Source organism: Geotrypetes seraphini, chromosome 2, assembly GCF_902459505.1.
Source record: "Geotrypetes seraphini chromosome 2, aGeoSer1.1, whole genome shotgun sequence".
Classification (NCBI taxonomy): domain Eukaryota; kingdom Metazoa; phylum Chordata; class Amphibia; order Gymnophiona; family Dermophiidae; genus Geotrypetes; species Geotrypetes seraphini.
This window is the reverse complement of record NC_047085.1, coordinates 251,761,436-251,783,435: the sequence shown is the minus strand read 5'-3', so window position 1 is coordinate 251,783,435 and position 22,000 is coordinate 251,761,436. Positions and strand designations below refer to the sequence as shown.

The following is a 22,000-nucleotide window of genomic DNA, read 5'->3' as shown; positions in this document are numbered from 1 at the left end:
GGATCGAGAGAGGAGCTGCGGCGGGGGCTTGAGCATAAGCGCCATTGTTGTCCCCCTACCTAGCAGGCGGCCTTCCTCACCCGGCCCCACCGTTCCTTCCCTTCAGTTCAGCTCCGCCTATGTTAAAAGGAGCTGCTTTGAAATTGGAGCCCTGCCGCCACCGTAACACGTTCCCTTTGCCGCGGTCCCATATGTCAGAGAAGGAGCGGGACCAAGGCAGAGGGGAATGTGCTACGGCAGTGGCAGGCCTCCGATTTCGACGCGGCTCCTTTTAACATTGGTGGAGCTGCACTGCACTTGATGGAGGGAGGGAAGGAAAGGTGGTTGTGCGCTGTTGAGCCCCTCTTTGCCCTCAGACCCTCTCCTAACTGCTCCCTCCTGTCTCAGACCACTGGGGGGAGGTGCCTGTCTTCAGCTGCCGGGATGGAGGGAGGGAAGAAGAAAGAAGGGGCCCTGGCAAGCGAGTTATCAAAAGCCAACCATAGCCTGGGACCCCTACATGATATGAATAATGACCAGACAACAAAAGGTAAGAAAAATAATTTTATTTTCTGTTTTGTGATTACAATATGTCAGATTTGAAATGTGTCTTGAGGGAGGCTGCTGCCACGGCTTTGGACAGAGGGGTACCATTTTCGTGGGAGCCGGTCTTCGGAGAGGCTTGGGACGTGGGGACGGATGCGGGAGGGGCTGCCGCTGCGAAGGGCTTTGGTGGGGGAGCCAGCCAGACCGCAAGTGTGGGGACGTTGTAAGCGCGGATTGGTCAAGGAGCCGCCGTTGCTGAGGCTTTGAAATTGCTCTCCCACCGTCACTCCCTCCCGCCCCGGCTCTGCCTCTGCCCCTGCCCAAGTTCAAAAGCAGGAGACATCTAGCACCCGTTAATCTAACGGGCTTAAACACTAGTGATCTTAATATTTACAATCAGATGATTTCATTTTCTGAAAAATAACTTTTCAAAAAATTACTGAGTTGGTTAAACTGTTAGAAATACATAAATAATTATGAGTTATTGCTGTACTTAATTGAAAGGAGAAAAATAATCGTTACCTTAATAACAATTTAAATAGTTTTTATTTAACCAAAACAGTAGCATTATAGCATATGTATTCTTGTATTTGATTAAACATCCTTATGTGACTAAGCAAAATGTCTTAAAGAAATTACAGTGCAAAAGGACAGAAGTCTTGACCAGTTTTTCAGCTCTGTGTCTTTGTGTCAGTGGGTAGTGCCCCATCTCCTCAGTTTTTTCTTCTGAAAGCGAAAGTTGAGAAGATGTCTTCTTTTTCTGCTCTGCTCAGAGATCATGTCCTGGGAGGTAGGCTATCTGCCTGGTGCCAAAATTCAAGATGTTATGGAGCAGTTGCCGATATTCATCAAGGCTAATGACTATTATCCAATGCTGCTCATCCATGTTGGCACTAATGATACTGTGAGGTACTCCTCTAAATGTATCAAAAATGACTTTGTGGCCCTGGGAGAGAAGAGATAATAATAATAATAACTTTATTTTTGTATATCGCCATACCGAGGGAGTTCTAGGCGGTTCACATCAATTAAACAAAACTTAATAAGAAATTACAATGAACTATATTTACAAGTAATGAAGATATTGGAACAAAAATTAACAAGAAATTACAATTGATCATAGTTAAAATTGATCAAAATGAGTAGGTCATTGGAGTTAGTGAGATGGGGGAGATCAAAAAGAGGGGGGAGGGGACCGGGAGAGTTGGGTCGTTTGAGGGGGGGGAGAAGGAAATGGAAGAGAGGGGATTAGGGATATTGAGCGTGGAATAAATGAGTTTTAGTATTTTTCGGAAATCAAGGTAGGTGTGGGCCTTGAGCAGAATTTGGGCTAGCCAAGGGTTCTGTTTGGCTGCCTGGAAGGCGAAGGTTTTGTCGAAGAACCTTTTGAGGTGGCATAGTTTTAGGGAGGGGAAGGCGAAAAGATTGATTCTGCGGGAGTTCTTTTTGTTGCAGTTCAGGTTGAAATGAGGGGTGAGGTAGCTCGGAGATAGCCCAAAGACAGTTTTGTAGCAGAAGCACGCGAACTTGAATAGGATTCTAGATTCAAGGGGTAGCCAATGTAGTTTGTGGTAAAAAGGGGTGATGTGTTCCCATTTGTTTAAGCCAAATATAAGGCGAACGGCGGTGTTCTGGATAAGTTTCAGTCTCCTGATGGTTTTCTTCGTAGAGGCCAGATAAATGATGTTGCAGTAGTCTAGGATGCTGAGAATGGAGGATTGTGTCAACAGGTGGAATGAGGTGTCGTCGAAGTATTTTTTTATGGTGCGTAGTTTCCAAAGAACTGAAATGCATTTCCTGACCGTAATGTCAGTATGTTTTTCCAGGGATAGATGTTTGTCTAGGGTGACTCCCAATACTTTTAAGGTTTGTTCGAGAGGGAAGGCAGTTAGGTGCGTGCAGGTAGTATTCTCACTGATCCTTTCTGTCAAGAGTAAAGGTCAAGGCAGAGAAGCTCGCATCTTGGAAATGAATGCTTCATGGATGGTGTTGTCATAAATGTTTTGGCTTCTTGGACCATGGGATGATTTTCCAAGGACTGTTGAGCAGGAATTGGTTGCATCTATTAAAGAAGGGAAGAAATGTCTTTAGCAGCAGACTGAAGACGGCTTTAAACTAAAATTGTCGGGGCAGAGTGATCAAAGCCCCCAGTTAAGTATAAGCCCTCAAGAAAGCGAATTACTAAATACTTGGTTACATAAATGAGGAAAAGGAGCATTTTCTGGAAAGCAGTGTATGCTACTGTAATGCTCAACATATGGGAAACAAGGTTCTTGATCTAGAGGCTGTGATGGAAGAGGCTGAGTTGGATTTAGTGGTGATCACAGAGACTTGGATTATGGAGAATCATGACTGGGCTATAATCTGTGTAGGAAAGATAGGGTAGGAAGAAAAGGAGGGGAAGTGGCATTATATGTAAAAGATCATATTAAAGCCACATAATTGCAGGATCTACAGGATAAGAAAGATGCACTGTGGGTCAAACTGGCAAGAGGAAATGGAAAATATTTATATTGGTGTGATATACAGACCTCCTTCATAGATGGAAGTAGTGGACAGAGATTTAATAGAAGACATTCAAAATTTAGCTGTAAAAGGTGAAGTACTACTAATAGGAGATTTTAATGTGGCAGATGTTGATTGGGGTATCCCTGTTGCAGAATCTCCTGCAAGAACTGTTCCAGCAGTTGATGGGATGGGGCCATACTGAACTTAGTGCTTACAAATGGGGACAGTGTTCCTGATGTTATGGTGAATGATTATTTGACATCCAGTTATCACTGCATGTTGTGATTTGATATTAAGACAGGTGTAGAGAAGGCTTATTCAAAAGTGAATATTCTAGACTTAAAAAAACAACTAACTTTGTTTAGATGGGGATTATGTCAAGGAATTGTTTGGGGGAAAACATCTGGAAGCAGTGGGCAGAACTGAAAGGAGCTATTTGTAAGGGCAACAAGCCATCTTGCAAGAAAAGTAAGAGAAGAAGAAGACCGCTTTGGTTTTCAAAAGTAGTAGTTGAGAAGGTAAGAAAAAGAAATTAGCTTTCATAAACTACAAAAGATTACAGAAAGACAGGCAAAAATAACTGGAAAAGTTAAGGGAGGCTGTTCGAGTAGTCAGGAAAGCAAAGATGCAAATGGAAGAAAAAATAGATAGTAAAATGGGGGGACAAGACATTTTTTTTAGATATATTAATAATAGGAAGAAATGCAAAAATGGCAAATCTCATGTTGTAGAGAAATTTATATGCCAACATTAGGACTTTGAAAATGCAGTGTTTGGTTATGAGCAGCTAATGGGCTGATATCAGTGCTGGAGAGACTGGGTCATGGGCTTGTAGGTTTTTCAGTAGTCTTATTGCTGCATTTTGAACTCGCTGTAGTCATTTCGTGTTTTTTTTTTTTTTTGTTTTAAGACCATTGAATAAAGTGTTGCAGTAATCCAGGCATATAAGGACAAAGGCATAGAATAATTGGGTTAAATCTTGTTCCATGAAGTAGTTTTTTATCTTTCGGAGCTGGCAGAGGTAATAGAAGGATGAAGAGACTACTTGTGAGATGTGTTTGGAGAGTGATTGGTTTGAGTCGAGAATAATTCCTAGGCCCCTTACTTCGTCTTTTGCCATCAAGGTAGTTGATTCCCAGGTTAAGAAGGGCAGGAGTTGGAGCATTTTTCTTTCCTAATCTATAGTAGTTCAGTTTTAGAGGCATTGTTGAAGTTTGTTTGAGGTCATCCAATGTTTAATTTCAGTTAAGCAGTAGTGTAAGGTTTAGATCTGGGTGTTGCGATTTGCTCCTAGTGGTAGGAATACAGTACTCCTCTGAAATTCATGGGGGTTCCGTTCCAGGAACCCCCGCAAATTTTGAAAAACCGCAAATGTGGTTTTTCACCTGTCAAAAGGCAAGGTAGGCTGAAGAGGCAGTAGAGTGCAGTTGGAGTGCTGGCGGGTGAAGAAAATCACTCTCGGTCTGCTCTGACTGCCTCTTCCTGTAGTAAAGTTGGGCTACACCAATCAGGAGCTGCTTTGACACGCAGCTCCTGATTGGTGTAGCCTGACTTAACTACAGGAAGAGGCAGTCGGGGCAGACCACGAATGAGTGAGTTCGTGAACCGCGAATTCGTGGGGAAACACTGTAGTTGAATTTCGTCAACAAAGGAGTGATTTTGATTTGGTATTTTTGGGCTATGTCAAGTACTGATTTGATGTAGAGATTGAAAAGAAGAGGGGATAATAGGGCCCCCTGTAATACTCCATATTTGATTTGTTTCAGTTTGGATAGATTAGTACCGAGTAGTACTCTTTGGGAAAGGGTATGACGTCCTTCAGATGCTCCTTTGATGCTGTTAACCTCACTTAAGTTGGATCCCTTCTTTTGCTAAGGTAGTTTAGAAGATGGAATTGGTTTCTTTTTTCTGCTTTATTACATGAATACTGAGCTTTTATAGGGCTGAACTCACAGCTTAAGAATCTCTTGACTCCCATCCGCTAGCTGTTATAACCCATCACTTCTGGTCTGATCTGGTTTGGAAGGGCTCAAAGAAAGAAAATACAGGTAAAACTTAATTTTTTTTCCTTAGGTTCCTGGAAGAAAAGTTCATAAACATTAGCCATAAAGGCTTCAAAAATCCACCGCTTATCTCTAGGTATGAATTTACTCTTTGGGATCTTGTCGGGTACCTGTGTTTTGCATTGAACACTGTTTGGGCTTGATGAACCCAGTACAGCATGTCTTATCCTTGAAAGACTAACAATGGCAGTACTTGTGGAATCGGCATAATAAAGGGGAATACCTTGATAAAGCCTTTTTTGGCGAAACATAGCCTATGTTGGTGAAGAACCCCTGCTATGCTTTGATAAAGAGATGAGTATCTTTCTTAAACTATTTGAAAAATAAATAAGATAAACTTATATATAGAAAATTTGACCGATGAAGACTTTAGTGCATTTTATGCTGTGAATGAAATCTTCTCACAGTTTGCACCGCTGAGGTCCTAAACGGATAAAACATTAACTCTAGCTAAGGCTATATGGTTTAGATGTTTGATATTTAGCCTTGGAAAAATATATATTATTGCCTTATATACTTGTTTATCCTTGTAAGCACTTCTTATCACTGAAAGCACATCTTATCCTTGAAAGAGGTTTTGTGTGTTTATTTTATGGCCATTTTGACTTATTCCCTCCTCCCTTTGTATGAAGGTGAAAGATGAGCCGGATTCACCTGCAACGTTAGGAATGCTGGACCGCTCACGAATACTGCTATGTTTCCTCACATTCCTCTGCCTCTCCTTCAACCCCTTAACCTCTCTCGTGCAGAGGGGATGGGCCTCCTACCCTGAGAAATCTGCCCGGCATGGCTCTGGGAGGACAATACTAGGAATCGAGATGCCAGGTATGACATCTGCTGAAATACGTCATGGGAGTAGGTGCTTGACTTTGAGATGGGGGCTCGGTCAAAGGTGTTGTAGGACACTGAAGCTGATTGTACATTGTTAGGTAAAACTTGAAAGCCTTACTTTTTGAATCTGATCTTTTAAGAAATGTCAAAAAGATTTGGTTCTCGTAACTACAAGGATGCCCATCATGAATGTCAGGAATTGAGAATATGAAGGTTTCTTGGTGTAATAGGGTGCACAGCTCATTCTCTAACACTAGCAAGATCTACTCCAAGGGGTACTCATAGTTCAAAAGATGGTAAGACTTGCTTTTCTACCTCCCCCCACCCAAATAGACTGGGGGTGGGGTGGAGTGGGAAATAGAAAAGTCCTAGCCAAAAGTCCTAACCAGCTGATCAGTCAAAGCAAGGGACAAGCTTTTGACTTTCCAGGAGAGCATAGGTTCAATTCCCTTGTCTGTTCTGGATGATCTTCCAGTAGGAGAGAGGCTGAATTTTTTCCAAGCAAGGTATCCTCTTGGAACCTCAGACTCAGTTCTCATACTCTGGACAGGATACATTTTGCAATTGGAACATACCCTACCCACCAAAAGCATCAAAGTTGAATTTTGGCTCCAGGAATTAGGAACTCTTCCCTCTTTGTAGATTAGAGCGGTCAAAAAGGGGAAAAAGGAAAGAGATTTTATTCCAAGTACAGTACTCCCCTGAACGGAACCCCTGCAAATTTTGAAAAACTGCGAATGCGGTTTTTCGCCTGTCAAAAGGCAGGAGAGGGCACTTGGAGCGCCGGCGGGTGAAGAAAATCACTCGTGGTCTGCTCCGACCCCCCTCTTCCTGTAGTAAAGTCGGGCTACACCGGAAGAGGCGGTCGGAGCAGACCGCAGATAAGTGAGTCTGCGATTTGCGAACCGCAAATTTGCAGGGGAACACTGAATAACCTGGTCACAAAGAAGATAGGGCCCTGAACCAATACCTGGCAAAATAAGTGATTCGGGCTTCAAGATTGGCTATGCTCTCTGGACTCAGATGCCTGTACTCGCATACAAATACATACCAGTCAGTGGCATACCTAACTTGGTTGCCACCTGAGGTGGAGCACCCATCTCCTTCAGGTACGTCACCCCCTTCCCCCCTTCCCAATATGGAGGTGCATTGAGCAGTCATGGAGCTGCAGTCTACAGGTGCATCGCTATCAGCTCTGTCAGTCCCCTGCCCTGGAACAGGAAGTTGATGTCTGAGGGCCTGGCAGAGCTGACTGCTGCACACCTGTAGATTGCAACTCTGACTGCTCAATGGGCTGTTAATATTATATATAAAAGCGTGATAAATTCTCCAATGTGCATAGAATTCCTGTGAACGTCGGAGCACTTACCTTGCTGGCCCGCACTAGAAACATCTAGCGCAGCTTGATAAAAGGGGCCAATATTTTTATTTATTTATCAGTAACAACACTATTTATATATCAAAACCATAATACTACTAATACAGAATTATCAGATTTTAAACAAAATAGAGGTTATTAAAATAACTTTTAGTCTCCACCTGATCATGATGAGATCTATACCCGCTTGTAAGATCCTATACCGGTCTGGAGAGTGCTAAAGAATACAGAGATCAAGGTTCACAATGTTTTAAAACATACATAACTTATCCCCCTTTTACAAAGCTGCAGTAGAATCTGCTGTGTGGCAAACACTGATATCCCTTAAATCCCTATAGGCATTGGAGTGATTACTGCTGCTTTGTAAAAAGGACCCCTTAAATGCTAGCCTCCTAATATACAATCCAAATTCATTAGAAGTGTTTTATCCACAATTTGGAAATAGCCATAAAAATTATCTCATTAATATAATTTTTATGGCTATTTCCAAATTGTGGATAAAACACTTCTAATGAATTTGGATTGTATATTAGGAGGCTAGCATTTAAGGGGTCCTTTTTACAAAGCAGCAGTAATCACTCCAATGCCTATAGGGATTTAAGGGATATCAGTGTTTGCCACACAGCAGATTCTACTGCAGCTTTGTAAAAGGGGGATAAGTTATGTATGTTTTAAAACATTGTGAACCTTGATCTCTGTATTCTTTAGCACTCTCCAGACCGGTATAGGATCTTACAAGCGGGTATAGATCTCATCATGATCAGGTGGAGACTGAAACAAAACTGTGGAATAGTACATAATAGGTACCTTCCCCTATTCCTATCAGTCTTCTTTCAGTCTCAGCAGGTGTGAGGAGCTGTACCCATCTCCCTTGGTAGGGCTATTGGAATTTGTTTAGGGATTGAGCTTGGGTGGGCCCTGTTTGCGGGTCCATCCAACCTCGGGGGTGTCAAACCCGGTGGGTCTTGTGCTGGGTCCCTCCCCACCCTTTCTTCTACATCCCCAACATTATTTTTAGAGGTGCCTCAGCATTAAGCTTTGCCCCCTAATTCAAGCAAGGCATACAGTCTGTTCTGTGGAAAAATAAAATATTTCTAAGTAGTGCTGGTCTGAAGGGTTGCTTTCCCTTTAAATATGCTGTAAATCACTGTATTTTTTTAACTAACCAGCACTTTTCTTTTAAGCTTGGTCATGTATGGAGCAATTGAGTACTTCTCAGGGGACTTGGTGCTCGATTTGGTTCAGACATGAGGCACTTGCGGCCCAAACAGCTGTTTGGGCCGGAGCAGTCCTGGAGTTCTGTCAGCAGCGACTGCAGGCATCCAGGGCTCCCTGGCCCTAGTGCCTCATGTGTCAGCAGGGAGCAGTGGGGAAGCCTGGTCTTCCCCCACCGCCCATGGAGAGATTCCCTCTCAGCTGTTTTCTTTCACAGCTGATGCCAGCTTGCCTGCTTTAGCGGCTGGGACAGTTCAGGCTTCCCAGCTGCTACAAACCCTGGAGGGGTTATTTTTGGTGGGAACTTCACCATTTTTACAGACAGGCCCCTCCATTTTGTCTACAACCTCAGGTGACCTTCCCTCTGTATTGCAAACACAGGGGCAGGTTTCTGCTTGGTCCCCTGCTATGGCAGGGAGTCCCATGGGTCCCCCTGGTGGGTTTCCCCTTGATTTAATTTTTGCTGTGTGCAGAGCCTATTTTCAGGCAGCTGTGGGTCCCGCGTGCACCAGGGGGGTTTTGGGGGAGGGGTGGTGGTGTTTCCCTTCTTACCCCCTGTGGCTTTGCCTCCCTCTACATCTTTGGCGTTCCTCCTCCCTCATCCAAGCGCCCGAGGGTGTTCTGGGGTGAGAATTTGTGGTCGGAGGAGCGTGTAAGCCTGAATGAGGACCCGGAGTCGTTTTAGGAGTTCCCAGATCCTCTTGAGAGGACGGCCGCTGGTGGCGGGGCGTCGAGTTTCCTGCTTTTCCGGTGAAGAGGCATTCGTAGTTCGCCTTTTTTTTTTCTCCAGAGAGATGAGCTTCCAGACCTGATTCTGCAGGTCTCCTCGGTGCTGCATTTCGAAGAGGTGCCACCGGAGACCCAGCGTGTGGGGGACCCTCTTCTTAGGGGGATCCGTGCTGCTTCCCGCTCTTGTCCTATGCTTTAGGATATTTGGGATCTCATCCTGACGCAGTGGAATACCTCAGAGGTGCCGTTTCGGTTGGTGCGCATCATGGCTCATTTGTATCCCATCCCGAGGGGGATGGTGCTACCTTGAAGTCGCCAGTGGGGGACGCGGTGGTCATGGCAATTGCTAAGCAGCATGCCATACCTGTTGATGGCGGTTCTGCCCTACGGGATTCTGAAGAGCGTAAGTTGGAAACAATTCTTAAAGCACAGTTACTTACCTTAACAGGTGTTATCCAGGGACAGCAGGCATATATTCTCACATGTGGGTGACGTCATCTACGGAGCCCCGATGCGGAAGCATTTTCAAGCAAACTTGATTGAAGATTTAAGTTTGCTCTGCTGCTCCACGCATGCGTGCCTTCCTGCTCCACTAGGGGGTGCATCCCCTCGTGGTCTCCAGTTCACTTAACTAGCAAAGAAGCCAACCTCGGGGAGGTGGGCGGGTTGTGAGAATATATGCCTGCTGTCCCTGGATAACACCTGTTACGGTAAGTAACTGTGCTTTATCCCAGGACAAGCAGGCATGATATTCTCACATGTGGGTGACCTCCAAGCTAACTGAAAAGGGATGGAGGGAAGTTGGCAATTTAAGCGAATAGATTTCGTAAAACCGATTGGCCGAACCGGCCATCGCTTCTGGATAGTGAGTCCAGACAGTAGTGGGAGGTGAAGGTATGAACCGAAGACCACGTGGCAGCCTTGCAGATTTCCTCAATAGGTGTGGACCTGAGGAAAGCTACGGAGGCTGCCATCGCTCGGACTTTGTGTCCCGTTACTCGACTATGCAGCGCGAGACCAGCCTGAGCGTAGCAAAAGGAGATGCAATCGGCCAACCAGTTGGACAAGGTGCGTTTGGAAACTGGGTGACCTAACCGGTTTGGGTCGAAGGACAAAAACAGTTGTGGGACTTTCCGGTGTGACTGAGTGCATTGGAGGTAAAAGGCCAACGCTCTCTTGCAGTCGAGAGTGTGGAGCGCCACTTCTCCGGGGTGAGAGTGGGGCTTGGGAAAAAGCACAGGTAAGACAATGGACTGATTGAGATGGAAATCAGACACTATTTTAGGCAAGAACTTTGGATGGGTGCGGAGTACCACCTTGTCGTGATGGAATACCGTGAAGGGTGGGTCCGCTACCAGAGCTTGTAATTCACTAACCTGCCGGGCGGAAGTGAGCGCGAGTAGGAAAATTACCTTCCAAGTGAGGAATTTTGGATGGCATTTGTCTAGGGGCTCAAATGGAGGTTTCATTAGTTGAGCCAGAACCACGTTAAGGTCCCAAACCACCGGGGGAGGTTTGAGGGGGGGGTGGACGTTCAGAAGACCCTTCATGAAGCGAGAGACTAAGGGATGGAGCGAGAGGGCTTTCCCTTCCAGGGGCTGATGAAAGGCCGCAATCGCACTGAGGTGTACTCGAATGGAGTTGGTCTTTAGGCTGGAATGAGATAATTGAAGTAAATAGTCCAGGACCAGAGGGACGGGGACCGACACCGGGTCCTGGCTGTGGGAGGAGCACCAGGTTGAGAATCTGGTCCATTTTTGGGAATAGCAGGTTCTCGTCGAGGTCTTTCTGGAGGCCTCCAATATCAGTCAGGGGGAGAAAAACCAAGCATTCAGATGAAGAGATTGAAGATTGGGATGTAACAGCGAACCCTGACCCTGTGATAGTAGAGAGGGAAACAGAGGCAGAGGCAGTGGATCTCTGACACTGAGTTGCAGTAGAAGGGAAAACCATGGCTGGCGTGGCCAGCGAGGGGCAATCAGGATCAGGGTGGCTTGTACTGTTCTCAGGTGGACAAGCGTCCGCAGTATTAGAGGAAATGGCGGGAACGCGTACAGGAACCTTCCGTCCCAGTCGAGGAGGAAGGCGTCGGCCTCGAGCCGGTCCGGGGAGTATATCCGGGAGCAGAAGAGAGGCAGCTTGTGGTTGTGGGGGGATGCGAATAGATCTATTTGAGGCGTCCCCCACTTTTCGAACACCTGTCGTAGGGTCTGAGAGTGTAGTGACCATTCGTGTGGCTGGAGGAGGCGGCTGAGTCTGTCCGCCAGACAGTTTTGTTCTCCTTGTATGTACACCGCTGGAAGGAAGGTGTTGTTGGAGATTGCCCATTTCCAGAGGCGCAGGTCTTCCCGGAAAAGGGACCAAGACCCTGTTCCCCCCTGTTTGTTCACGTAGTACATCGCTACCTGGTTGTCGGTTCGGATGAGAACCACTCGGTTGTGGAGCAGATGTTGAAAAGCTACAGCTGCGAGATAGATGGCCCGCAGCTCTAGCACGTTGATGTGGCAGCGACGGTCCTCTGCTGACCACATCCCTTGAGTGCGTAGGCCGTCCAGATGGGCTCCCCAAGCGTACTCCGACGAGTCCGTGGTGAGTACCTTGCTGTGGGGTGGGGCGAGGAAGAGCAAACCTTTGGAAAGATTTGAAGAGTCGGCCCACCAGCGGAGCGATTGTTGCAATGAAGGAGTCACTGTCACGGGACGGTCGATCGGGTCTCGGTCTTGACGCCATTGAGAGACCAGGGTCCATTGAGGGATTCTCAGATGGAGGCGGACGAAGGGTGTGACATGGACGGTGGAGGCCATGTGGCCCAGGAGAGTCATCATCTGTCGAGCTGATACCGAGGTCAGCAGGGAGATCCTTCGACTCAGACTTACTAACGCCTCTAGGCGCGGAGGGGGGAGGAAGGAACGGAGGCGAACCGTGTCCAGCGTGGCCCCGATGAACTGTAGGGACTGCGAGGGGCGTAGTTGGGATTTTGGGAAGTTTATTTCGAACCCCAGACTTTGTAGGTAGGTAATAGTCTGTTGGGTCGCTGAGATAACCCCTTCCCTGGACGGGGCTTTGATTAGCCAGTCGTCCAGGTAGGGGAATACCTGGAGGCCCTGGGAACGTAAGGTTGCTGTGACCACCACGAGGCACTTGGTGAAGACCCGAGGTGATGATGCTAGGCCGAAGGGGAGGACTCGGTATTGTAGGTGCCAGTCCCCTACCTGAAAACGCAAGAACTTGCGGTGCGCGGGGTGTACTGGGACATGTGTGTACGCCTCCTTGAGATCGAGGGAGCAGAGCCAGTCGCCCTCGTCGATCAGGGGGTAAAGTGTCGGTAGGGAGAACATCCGAAATTTTTCCCGTACCAGAAATTTGTTGAGGCGTCTCAAGTCTAGTATTGGACGTAGGTCTCCCGTTTTTTTCGGTACCAGGAAGTAACGGGAGTAGAAGCCCTTCCCCTGTTGGTCGGGGGGAACCTTCTCCACTGCTCTCAGGCGAAGCAGGTCTCGAGCTTCGGAGAGGAGTAGGGGTAGCTGAGTCCGGTTGGGAGGGCAATTCCTTGGGGGGTTGTCCGGAGGAATGGCCCGAAAGTTGAGAGAGTACCCTGATGAGATCACGCCAAGGACCCATGCGTCCGACGTGACTTGTTCCCAGCGAGGGTAAAAGGCTTTGAGCCGGCCCCCGATGGGAAGGAGGCCTGGGACTGTGGCGGAGGGGGCCCGCCCCCTTCCGCGTATCCCATCAAAAGGACGGGGATGGTTTGGTAGTCGCAGGCGGTTGGGACTTGGGCATGGCCCGGTGGTGGGCTTGCGGACGCCTGGGTGGGGGCCGCGAGAAGGCAGGGGTGGATTTTTGTGGGTAGCGGCGTGGAGGGGCCCTATACGGCCTGGACGCGGGCGGTTTGGGCTTTTGTCGGACAAGGGAGGCAAACGAGCGTTCATGTTCGGAGAGGAGTTTTGTAGCCGCCTCGATAGTGTCATCGAACAGTTCTTTTCCCACGCAGGGGAGGTTTGCCAACCGGTCCTGTAGGTTGGGGTCCATGTCGACCAGGCGTAGCCAAGCTAGTCGGCGCATGGCGATAGCAAAGGCTGCCTCTCTGGAGGAGAGTTCGAAGCCATCGTAGGCTGCGTGGAATAGATGGAGGCGTAGGTTGGAGAGGGATTCCAAGACCAGGCTAAACGCTCCTTGGCGGGAGGCCGGTAGGTCAGACTCAAAGGCTCTCAGTAGTCCAATGAGGTGTTTGAGGTAGGATGTGAAGGTGAAAGTGTAGCTTTGCACCCTAGAGGCCATCATCGCATTTTGGTATAGTCTCCTGCCGAACTTGTCTAGGGTTCGGCCTTCTCGGGGACCGCCGCTGAGACCCGGGAGGGGTGGGCCTTTTTTAGGGAGGATTCTACTAACAGCGACTGGTGGGAGAGCTGCGGTTGTTCAAATCCCGGAAAGGGTACTGTGCGGTACTTGGCCTCCATTTTGGAGGGCACGGCTGTGACCATATAGGGGGTCTCCAGGTTCCTGAAGAGAGCCTGTTGGAGTATTGGGTTAGGCGGTAAGCGAAGGGACTCTCTGGGCAGTGATGGCATATCCAGTTCCGCTAGGTATTCTTTAGAGTATCTGGAGTCGGACTGGAGGTCTAAATTCAAAGCGTGGCCCATGTCCTGGACAAAGCGCGAGAAGGATGGTCGGGATATTCCCGAGGCCCCGTGCGGGGTCGGTGAACGAGACCTTCGTCGGGTGGAGAAGGAAGGGGAGGCTTCCCTCGAGTAGCGAGGTTCCTGTTCCGATCTAAGCTCCGAAGCCGGGGAAGCACTGTGAAAGTGTTCCGGGGTCGTGGATCTCCGACGTCTCGAGGAGCCCCTCGGAGACGATGCCGGGGTTCGGGGTACCGATCGATGTCTGATCGGTGACCTCGACCCGGACTCCCTCGGTGAAAGCCCGATACCTCGGATCGGAGCCCCGGTCCGAGGAGGAGTTCGGAGGATGCGTGGGTTGGAGAGTGATAACTCCGCCACCCTCAGTGGTCCCGTACGAGGTGTAGGTGAACGTCCTCGTAGAGTGGGAGAACCCCGGGCCTTCTTAGAGGTACGGCGGTTCGAGGTTTCTGTCGGTTTGGCCCGACGTTTTGCCCTGTGGCGGTCTGTGGAGGGAGAGCGCCTCGGGTGCCTCGGCGAGGAGTCCGAGGAGGATGAGATGCGGCGAAGTTTGCGCACTTTCCCCCGAGGTGGCTCGACGCGCTGCTCAGGCTGGTCTGGCACATGCGAGGTCGAGGCAGAGGTCGATTGTAGATGGGCCATTGCAGCGGACAGCTCCGACGAGATCATTGCTCGGAGTAGGTCCTGGAAGACGGGCACGGACACCATCGAGGGCATGTCCCCTGCCTCGGTGCACTCCACCGGGGGCGACCTCGTAGCAGAGTATTCCCGTGTGGTGGAGGCACGGCCCGAAGGCTTGGAGGGCCTTGTAAGCATGGGACTTCCGCCATGCGTCGCCGTTGTCCCCGAGGTTGGTTTCTTCACTGGTACAGAACCTGAAGAGGGAAGAGGGGACTTACCCGGAGCCGAGGCTTTCTGTTGTCCCGAGGACTTCGGAGTCGAGTCTCGAGGCGATGCCGAGGTATTCGGGGCCGAGGTCAAGGCCGAGGCCGAGGCCAGGGCCGACCTCGAGGCCGATGTGGAGGGTTGGTCTGGGGCGAAGAGATCCGCCATGCGGGCTTTCCTTCGACGGAGGGCCCGGTTTTGGAAGTTAGCGCACTGGGGGCAAGAGTCGGTTGGATGAGCGTCCCCCAGGCAGAGAATGCACCGGCGATGCGGGTCTGTGATGGAAAGAAGCCACTCGCACCGGGTGCACTTTTTAAAGCCGGTCAAAGGCCGGGACATAGAATCGAAGTGGCCGCGGCTCGAGTAGCCACGCGGCCACGGGGACCCGGAAGCCTCCGGGTCGATCAAACGAAGCAGGAATCAAGTTGAAGATGGTAAAACTTTTGCGCACAGCGATTTAAACGATGAAAAAACAAGAAAACGCGGTGCTAGAAGGCAGTTGGGGCAGAGCCTGAAAAAACACGACTTCTAGGCTCAGCGGAAAATTTTGAACTGGAGACCACGAGGGGATGCACCCCCTAGTGGAGCAGGAAGGCACGCATGCGTGGAGCAGCAGAGCAAACTTAAATCTTCAATCAAGTTTGCTTAAAAATGCTTCCGCATCGGGGCTCCTTAGATGACGTCACCCACATGTGAGAATATCATGCCTGCTTGTCCTCGGATAAACAGAATTTTGATGTCTCAGCCTTGGGGGTCCAGGCAGCTATTTGTGGTGGCTGGTGGCTCATGACGTTTTTCGGTAGGACTGAGCGTGTCCTGGATTGTGAGTCTGATGACTAGTCCTTGGTGGATCAGGAGGTGGCAAAGATTGAGATGGCTGCCTCATTCCTCTTCGATGCCCTTTATGACTTGGTGTGGACGTCTGCCAAGTCTATGGGTTTTGGAGTGGCTGCGCGTCATACCTTGTGGCTTCATGCTTGGTCGGCGGATGCTGCGTCCTAAACTAAGCTCACTGAAATTTCCCTTTCTGGGGTCCTTTTTTATTTGGAGAGGATTTGGATAAGTTGGTTCAGACTCTGATGGACTAAAGTGCCCCGCTTGTCTGAGGACCGTGCCCGCCCAGCAGCTCGGTGTGGCACTGCCCGGAGGCGTCTGCGGGAATTCTGCCGCTACCGCCCTGGGCTTGGGGCTGCTACTTTTCCAGCTTCGGGATTTTTCCCATGTTCGTTTTTATCAGCGAATGCAGTCCTTTTGGGGGCCCATCTGGGGGCTGGGACTCCCAACACCGGTTCCCCCACTGTCTGTCCTACCCAATGACTCATTGCCGGTGCCCCCTTTGGTTCTGATGGGTGCTTGGCTATGTGAGGTTTTTTCCCCCCCGAAATGGGCAGCGATCACGTCCATTTCGTGGGTCCTGGAGGTGGTGCGAGTCGGATATGCTCTGGAGTTTGCCCGCTCTCTGCCAGATTATTTTCTAGCTTCTCTGTATCAGGCGGCATGGAAGAAGCAGACCTTTCGCCAGACCTTCAATACTTGCTAGATCTCAAATCGGTTGTTACAATACCTCATCAGGAGTATGGCTCTGGCAGGTACTCAGTTTATTTTGTGGTGCCCAAGAAGGAGGAGACCTTTCGGCCCATCTTGGATTTGAAAGGGGTCAACAGGGCTCTCTAAATTCTGTCCTTCCGCATGGAAACTGTGCGGTCTATGATTCTGGTGGTTCAGTCAGGGGAGTATCTGACTGCTGTCGCTCTGCCAGAGGCCTACTTGCCTGTTTCAATTTGGGCCTCCCATCAGTGCTTCCTTCGCTTTGCGATCTTGGGTCAGCACTATCAGTTCTGTGCGTTTCCTTTTGGTCAGGCCATGACACCCTGGATGTTCACCAAGGTGATGGTGGTTGTCGCAGCGGCTTTGCGGACAGAGGGCATTCTGGTGCATCCCTACCTGGACGACTGGTTGATTCGGGCAAAGTCGTTTCAGGAGAGCACCCGGGTCACGGCTCGGGGGGTAGTGTTCCTGCAGTCGCTGGGGTGGGGTGGTCAACCTTTCCAAAAGACGGTTGGCTCCATCTCAGCATCTGGAGTACCTTGGGGTTCTATTTGACACCTCCTTGGGGAAGGTCTTCCTCCCAGAGGCCCTGGTAAGCAAATAGCAATCTCAGATTCGCCTGCTTATGGCATCCCTTTATCTGAATACCCCTTCTTACCTAGGCGTCCCCTTTCAAGAGCTGAGACGTAAGACAAAAGGGACCTGGATCGAACATGGAAATGGGGCTCCGAGTGAAAGAGGCAGAGGAAGAGGATCTGACACCAGATGCCGAACCAGATTCGCATACCACGGACGTCGGGTCAAACCGGAACCACCAGGCCCGGGTAGCGAACAATGTGGAGAAGAACTCTTCGGGTACTGGATTGCCTCCAAGTCTTGGGGTGGTTTGGTGGCTTCCCTAGACGTTGTTAGGTTGGCTCGGGCCCACATGCATCCTCTTCAGTATGCTCTGCTTCGGAGGTGATTGCCCCAGAGCTTTAATCTAGATGGCTCTGTTCCTCTGCAGGGCTTGGCTCGCTGCATTCTATGTTGGTGGCTCCAGACCTTCTCTCTTGTTCAAGGGTCGAGTCTGGCTTACCCACAGTGGATGGTGCTTCTCACAGTTTCCAGTCTCCTCGATTGGGGAGCTCGGTGTCTAGGTCACTCAGCTCAGGGCACCTAGTCCACGGAGGAGGCGTCCTAGTCGATCATTGTTCTGGCGCCCAGAGCCGTCCGTCTCGTGCTGTTAACCTTCTGCTCCTTCTTGACAGGCAAGTCAGTCAGGGTTCTGTTGGACAATGCCACAGCAGTGGCCTATGTCAGTTGTCGGGGGGCACCAAGAGCATTCAGGTGGCATAGGAGGTGGCTCTGCTCATGGTCTGGGCAGAGTCTCACCTTCAGCACATCTCGGCCTCCCTCATACCCGGAGTGGAGAATGTTCAAATGGACTTCCTCAGTCGTCGTGTGCTAGATCCTGGAGAGTGGTGTCTAAGCCACGTGGCCTTTCAGTGGATAGTGCAGTCTTAGTGCCAGCCCCTCATGGACCTGATGACCATGAGTGTCAACGCCAAACCACCCTGCTTCTTCAGTTGTTGCAGAGATGGTCAGGCTGAGAGCCTGGGTGCTCTGTTTCAACCGTGGCCAATGGAGTGGCCATTAGTGGGCAGAGTTCTTCTCCGCATTGTTCGCTACCCGGGCCTGGTGGTTCTGGTGGCTCCGGTTTGACCCGACGTCCGTGGTATGCGGATCTGGTTCGGCATCTGGTGTCGGATCCTCTTCCTCTGCCTCTTTCACTCGGAGCCCCATTCCCATGTTCGATCCGGATCCCTTTTGTCTTACATCTCGGCTCTTGAAAGGGGACGCCTAGGTAAGAAGGGGTATTCAGATAAAGTGATCTCCACCCTCTTGGGGTCCCGGAGACTTTCCACATCTCAGGCTTATGTGCGGGTTTGGCAAATCTTTGAGGATTGGTGTGGGGCACGTGGAGTGGTCTTTTTTCACGCTTCCCTTCCTAATATCTTAGAATTCTTGCAGGATGGCCTGTACAGGGGCCTGGCTTGGTCTTCTCTCCAGGTTCAACTGGTGACCCTTGTCGATATTTTAAAGGTTCTTGCGAGGTCAGGGCTGACTGCCATGCCTGATGTCGTTTGCTTCTTGCAGATGGCCAAATTGCTCAAGCCTCCCGTGCGGCTGTCTGTTCCTTCTTGGAATTTGAATCTGATCTTATCCGGGCTGGTGCACCCCCCTTTTTAGCCTTTGGACACCTGCTCGTTGAAAGACCTTACTCTTACAGCGGTCTTTTTGGTGGCTATTACTTCTGCTAGACGTGTTTCGGAGCTGCAGGCTGCCTTGTAGGTCTCCCTTCCTGTAGTTTTCTAGGGAGCGGGTAGTGTTGAGGCCTGTTCTTTCTTTTCTGTCAAAGGTTTCTCCTTTTCATGTCAAATCAGGCAGTGGTCCTCCCGGTGTTGGGGAGTTGGGAAGGTTCTTCTGAGCAGGAACAGTTGCGCAAACTAGATGTCTGTTGATTCTTTGCTCTTCTGTGCAGAGGACACAGGAGTTTGGGAATTCGGATCATCTCTTTGTCCTTTTTGCGGGTTCTCGTCAGGGGGATGGCTACCATTGCGCATTGGATCAAAGAGACTGTTGCAACTGCATATCTTCTTCAGAACAAGACTGTTCTAGAATTTCTCAAGGCTCATTCCACTCGGGGTCAGGCGGCGTTTTGGGCTGAGTTTTCGCTAGTGCCTCCAATGGACATTTGTAAGGCTGCTGTTTGGTCTTCCTTGCATTTCTTTGTCAGACACTACTGTGTGGATGTTCAGGTGCGTCGGGACACGGTGTTTGGTGAGCTTGTTCTGGTGTCGGCCCTTCGGAGGTCCCACCCATGATGGGGTCTGCTTTGGTACGTCCCGCTTGTAAGATCATATACCAGTCTGAAGAGTGTTAAAGAAAGAGAAATTAGGCTCTTATTTGCTAATTTACTTTCTTTTAGATTCTCCAGACCGGTATAGGACCCTACCCTGTCTGTTGTGTTGTTCTTGTGGCTGTTGCGCGTGCAAATTTTGTTTTTTCTGCGGGTTCTAGTATTTTTCTAGGGCCGGGGAGAATTGAAGAACAGCAGCTGTGGCTCAGCTGTCATAGCTGGCGATCTTTGGGGACATTTTCTTGCTGGGATCTTTCCTTTGCATTTTCCAACAGCATTTGGATATGTTAGTTGTTACTCCTGTTTGGAGTCTTGTTTATTTCTGTTTCCAGTTCTTATTTCTGCTTGGCTATTGGGCAGACTGATAGTAATAGGGGAAGGTACTTCTTATGTACTATTCCACAGTTTTGTTTGTCTCCACCTGTTGGTCATGATGAGATATATACTGTACCATCTAGTAAGATCCTTTACTGGCCTGGAGAAACTAAAAGAAAGTAAATTAGCAGGTAAGAACCTATTTTCTCCTTGTTTTATAACAATCTCATTAATAGAACATAGAAACATAGAAACATAGAAGATGACGGCAGAAAAGGGCTACAGCCCATCAAGTCTGCCCACCCTGCTTACCCACCCCCTGTCTATGCCCTAATGACCCAACTTCCTTATCTTGACCCTCGTAGGGATCCCACATGGGTATCCCATTTATTCTTAAAGTCTGGCACGCTGTCTGCCTCGATCACCTGCACTGGAAGCTTGTTCCAATGATCAACCACTCTCTCTGTGAAGAAATACTTTCTGGTGTCGCCATGAAATTTTCCGCCCCTGAGTTTGAGCGGGTGCCCTCTTGTGGCCGAGGGTCCCTTGAGAAAGAAAATATCATCTTCCACTTCGACACGTCCCGTGAGGTACTTAAATGTTTCGATCATGTCTCCCCTCTCCCTACGTTCCTCAAGAGTGTAGAGCTGCAATTTGTTCAGTCTCTCTTCGTACGAGAGACCCTTGAGCCCCGAGATCATCCTGGTGGCCATCCGTTGAACTGATTCAATTCTGCGCACATCTTTACTGTAATGTGGCCTCCAGAATTGCACACAGTACTCCAGATGAGGTCTCACCATGGCCCTGTACAACGGCATTATGACTTCAGGCTTTCGGCTGACGAAACTTCTATTGATACAACCCAATATCTGCCTTGCCTTAGATGAAGCCTTCTCCACTTGATTGGCAGTTTTCATGTCTGCACTGATGATTACTCCTAAATCTCGTTCTGCTGAAGTCCTAGTTAAAGTTTCTCCGTTCAAGAAGTACGTCCTGCATGGATTTCCGCTTCCGAGGTGCATGACCTTACATTTCTTAGCATTGAAGCCTAGCTGCCAGGTTGAGGACCAACTTTCCAATGTAAGCAGGTCCTGCGCCATATAATTCTGTAAACTGCATTCACTTACTATATTACATAGTTTGGCGTCATCGGCGAATAGTGTTATTTTACCTTGAAGCCCTTGAGTCAGATCCCCTATGAATATGTTGAAAAGGAGTGGACCCAGGACCGAGCCCTGCGGCACTCCACTGGTCACCTCCGATGTTTTAGAGAGGGTACCATTAACCACCACCCTCTGAAGTCTGCCACTCAGCCAATCATTGACCCATGCAGTTAGTGTCTCTCCTAACCCCATCGATTCCATCTTGCTTAGCAGCCTGCGGTGTGGGACACTGTCAAAAGCTTTACTGAAGTCCAGGTACACGACGTCCAAAGACTCTCCCAAGTCCAACTTTCTTGTTACCCAGTCAAAGAAGCTGATGAGATTGAATTGGCAGGACCTACCCTTGGTGAATCCATGCTGACTGGGATCCCGAAGATTCCCTTCATTCAAGATCGTGTCCAATTTGCTTTTAATTAGTGTTTCCATGAGTTTGCACACTATTGATGTGAGACTCACCGGTCTATAATTCGCAGCCTCTGCCCTGCAACCCTTTTTATGCAGAGGAACGACATTAGCTAATTTCCAGTCCAGGGGAACTTTCCCCTTACTTAGGAAGAGATTGAATAGCTCAGCCAACGGTTTCGCCAGGACATCGCTCAATTCTCTGAACACTCTTGGGTGCAAATTGTCTGGTCCCATGGCTTTGTTCACCTTGAGTCTTGCCAGTTCACTGTAAACTTCACCTGGTGTGAACTCAAAATTCTGAAACGGGTCTTCTGTACTTTGTGTTGCCTTCAACTGCGGACCGTGTCCCGGTGCCTCACAGGTGAAGACTGAGCAGAAGTATTCATTCAGTAGTTCGGCTTTATCGGAATCTGCTTCCACGTAACTTCCGTCCGGTCTTCTAAGGCGTACTATCCCGCCTGTGTTCCTTTTTCTGTCACTAATATACCTGAAGAAGGATTTGTCCCCCTTTTTAATGTTTAGCTGTTCCATTCATGTGCATCCTTGTATCATAGGTCAAAAGCATTGCCATTAATCATAAATTCATGTACCTCTAGATGAGATACATTACTACCAAGAATAATTCATTATATCATATTCATCATCTTATTATAATTCACTCACACAACATACATATCACAGGGCTAACAGTTGTAATTTATCCTTTTACATTTTACATGCCATCATCATTCATTTATTATTTATTACTTTTTTCAATATAAATATAGTCTATCATTTTTCATTGTTGTGATCACTCCATGGTGTAAAATTCAATTTTTACAATATAAACCAGCACAGTTCATTATTTTTTATTTTTGTCCCAAAAAATCTATATACAGCACATCACCATTTAC

At 48.8% G+C, this 22,000-nt stretch overlaps 1 protein-coding gene across 3 annotated transcripts in view; it reads left to right on the top strand.

The window, feature by feature from the left end:
* SREBF2 (sterol regulatory element binding transcription factor 2) overlaps nt 1-22,000 on the top strand; it is a 181,007-nt gene that overhangs the window by 48,640 nt on the left and 110,367 nt on the right. For all 3 annotated transcript variants that reach the window (XR_004537939.1, XM_033929355.1, XM_033929354.1), the window contains exon 8: nt 5,729-5,921. Coding sequence is in view for 2 of the 3 variants with exons in the window: in XM_033929355.1 (XP_033785246.1) it covers nt 5,729-5,921 (193 nt within the window). In the remaining variant the exon portion in view is untranslated. The remainder of the gene's footprint in view (nt 1-5,728; nt 5,922-22,000) is intronic.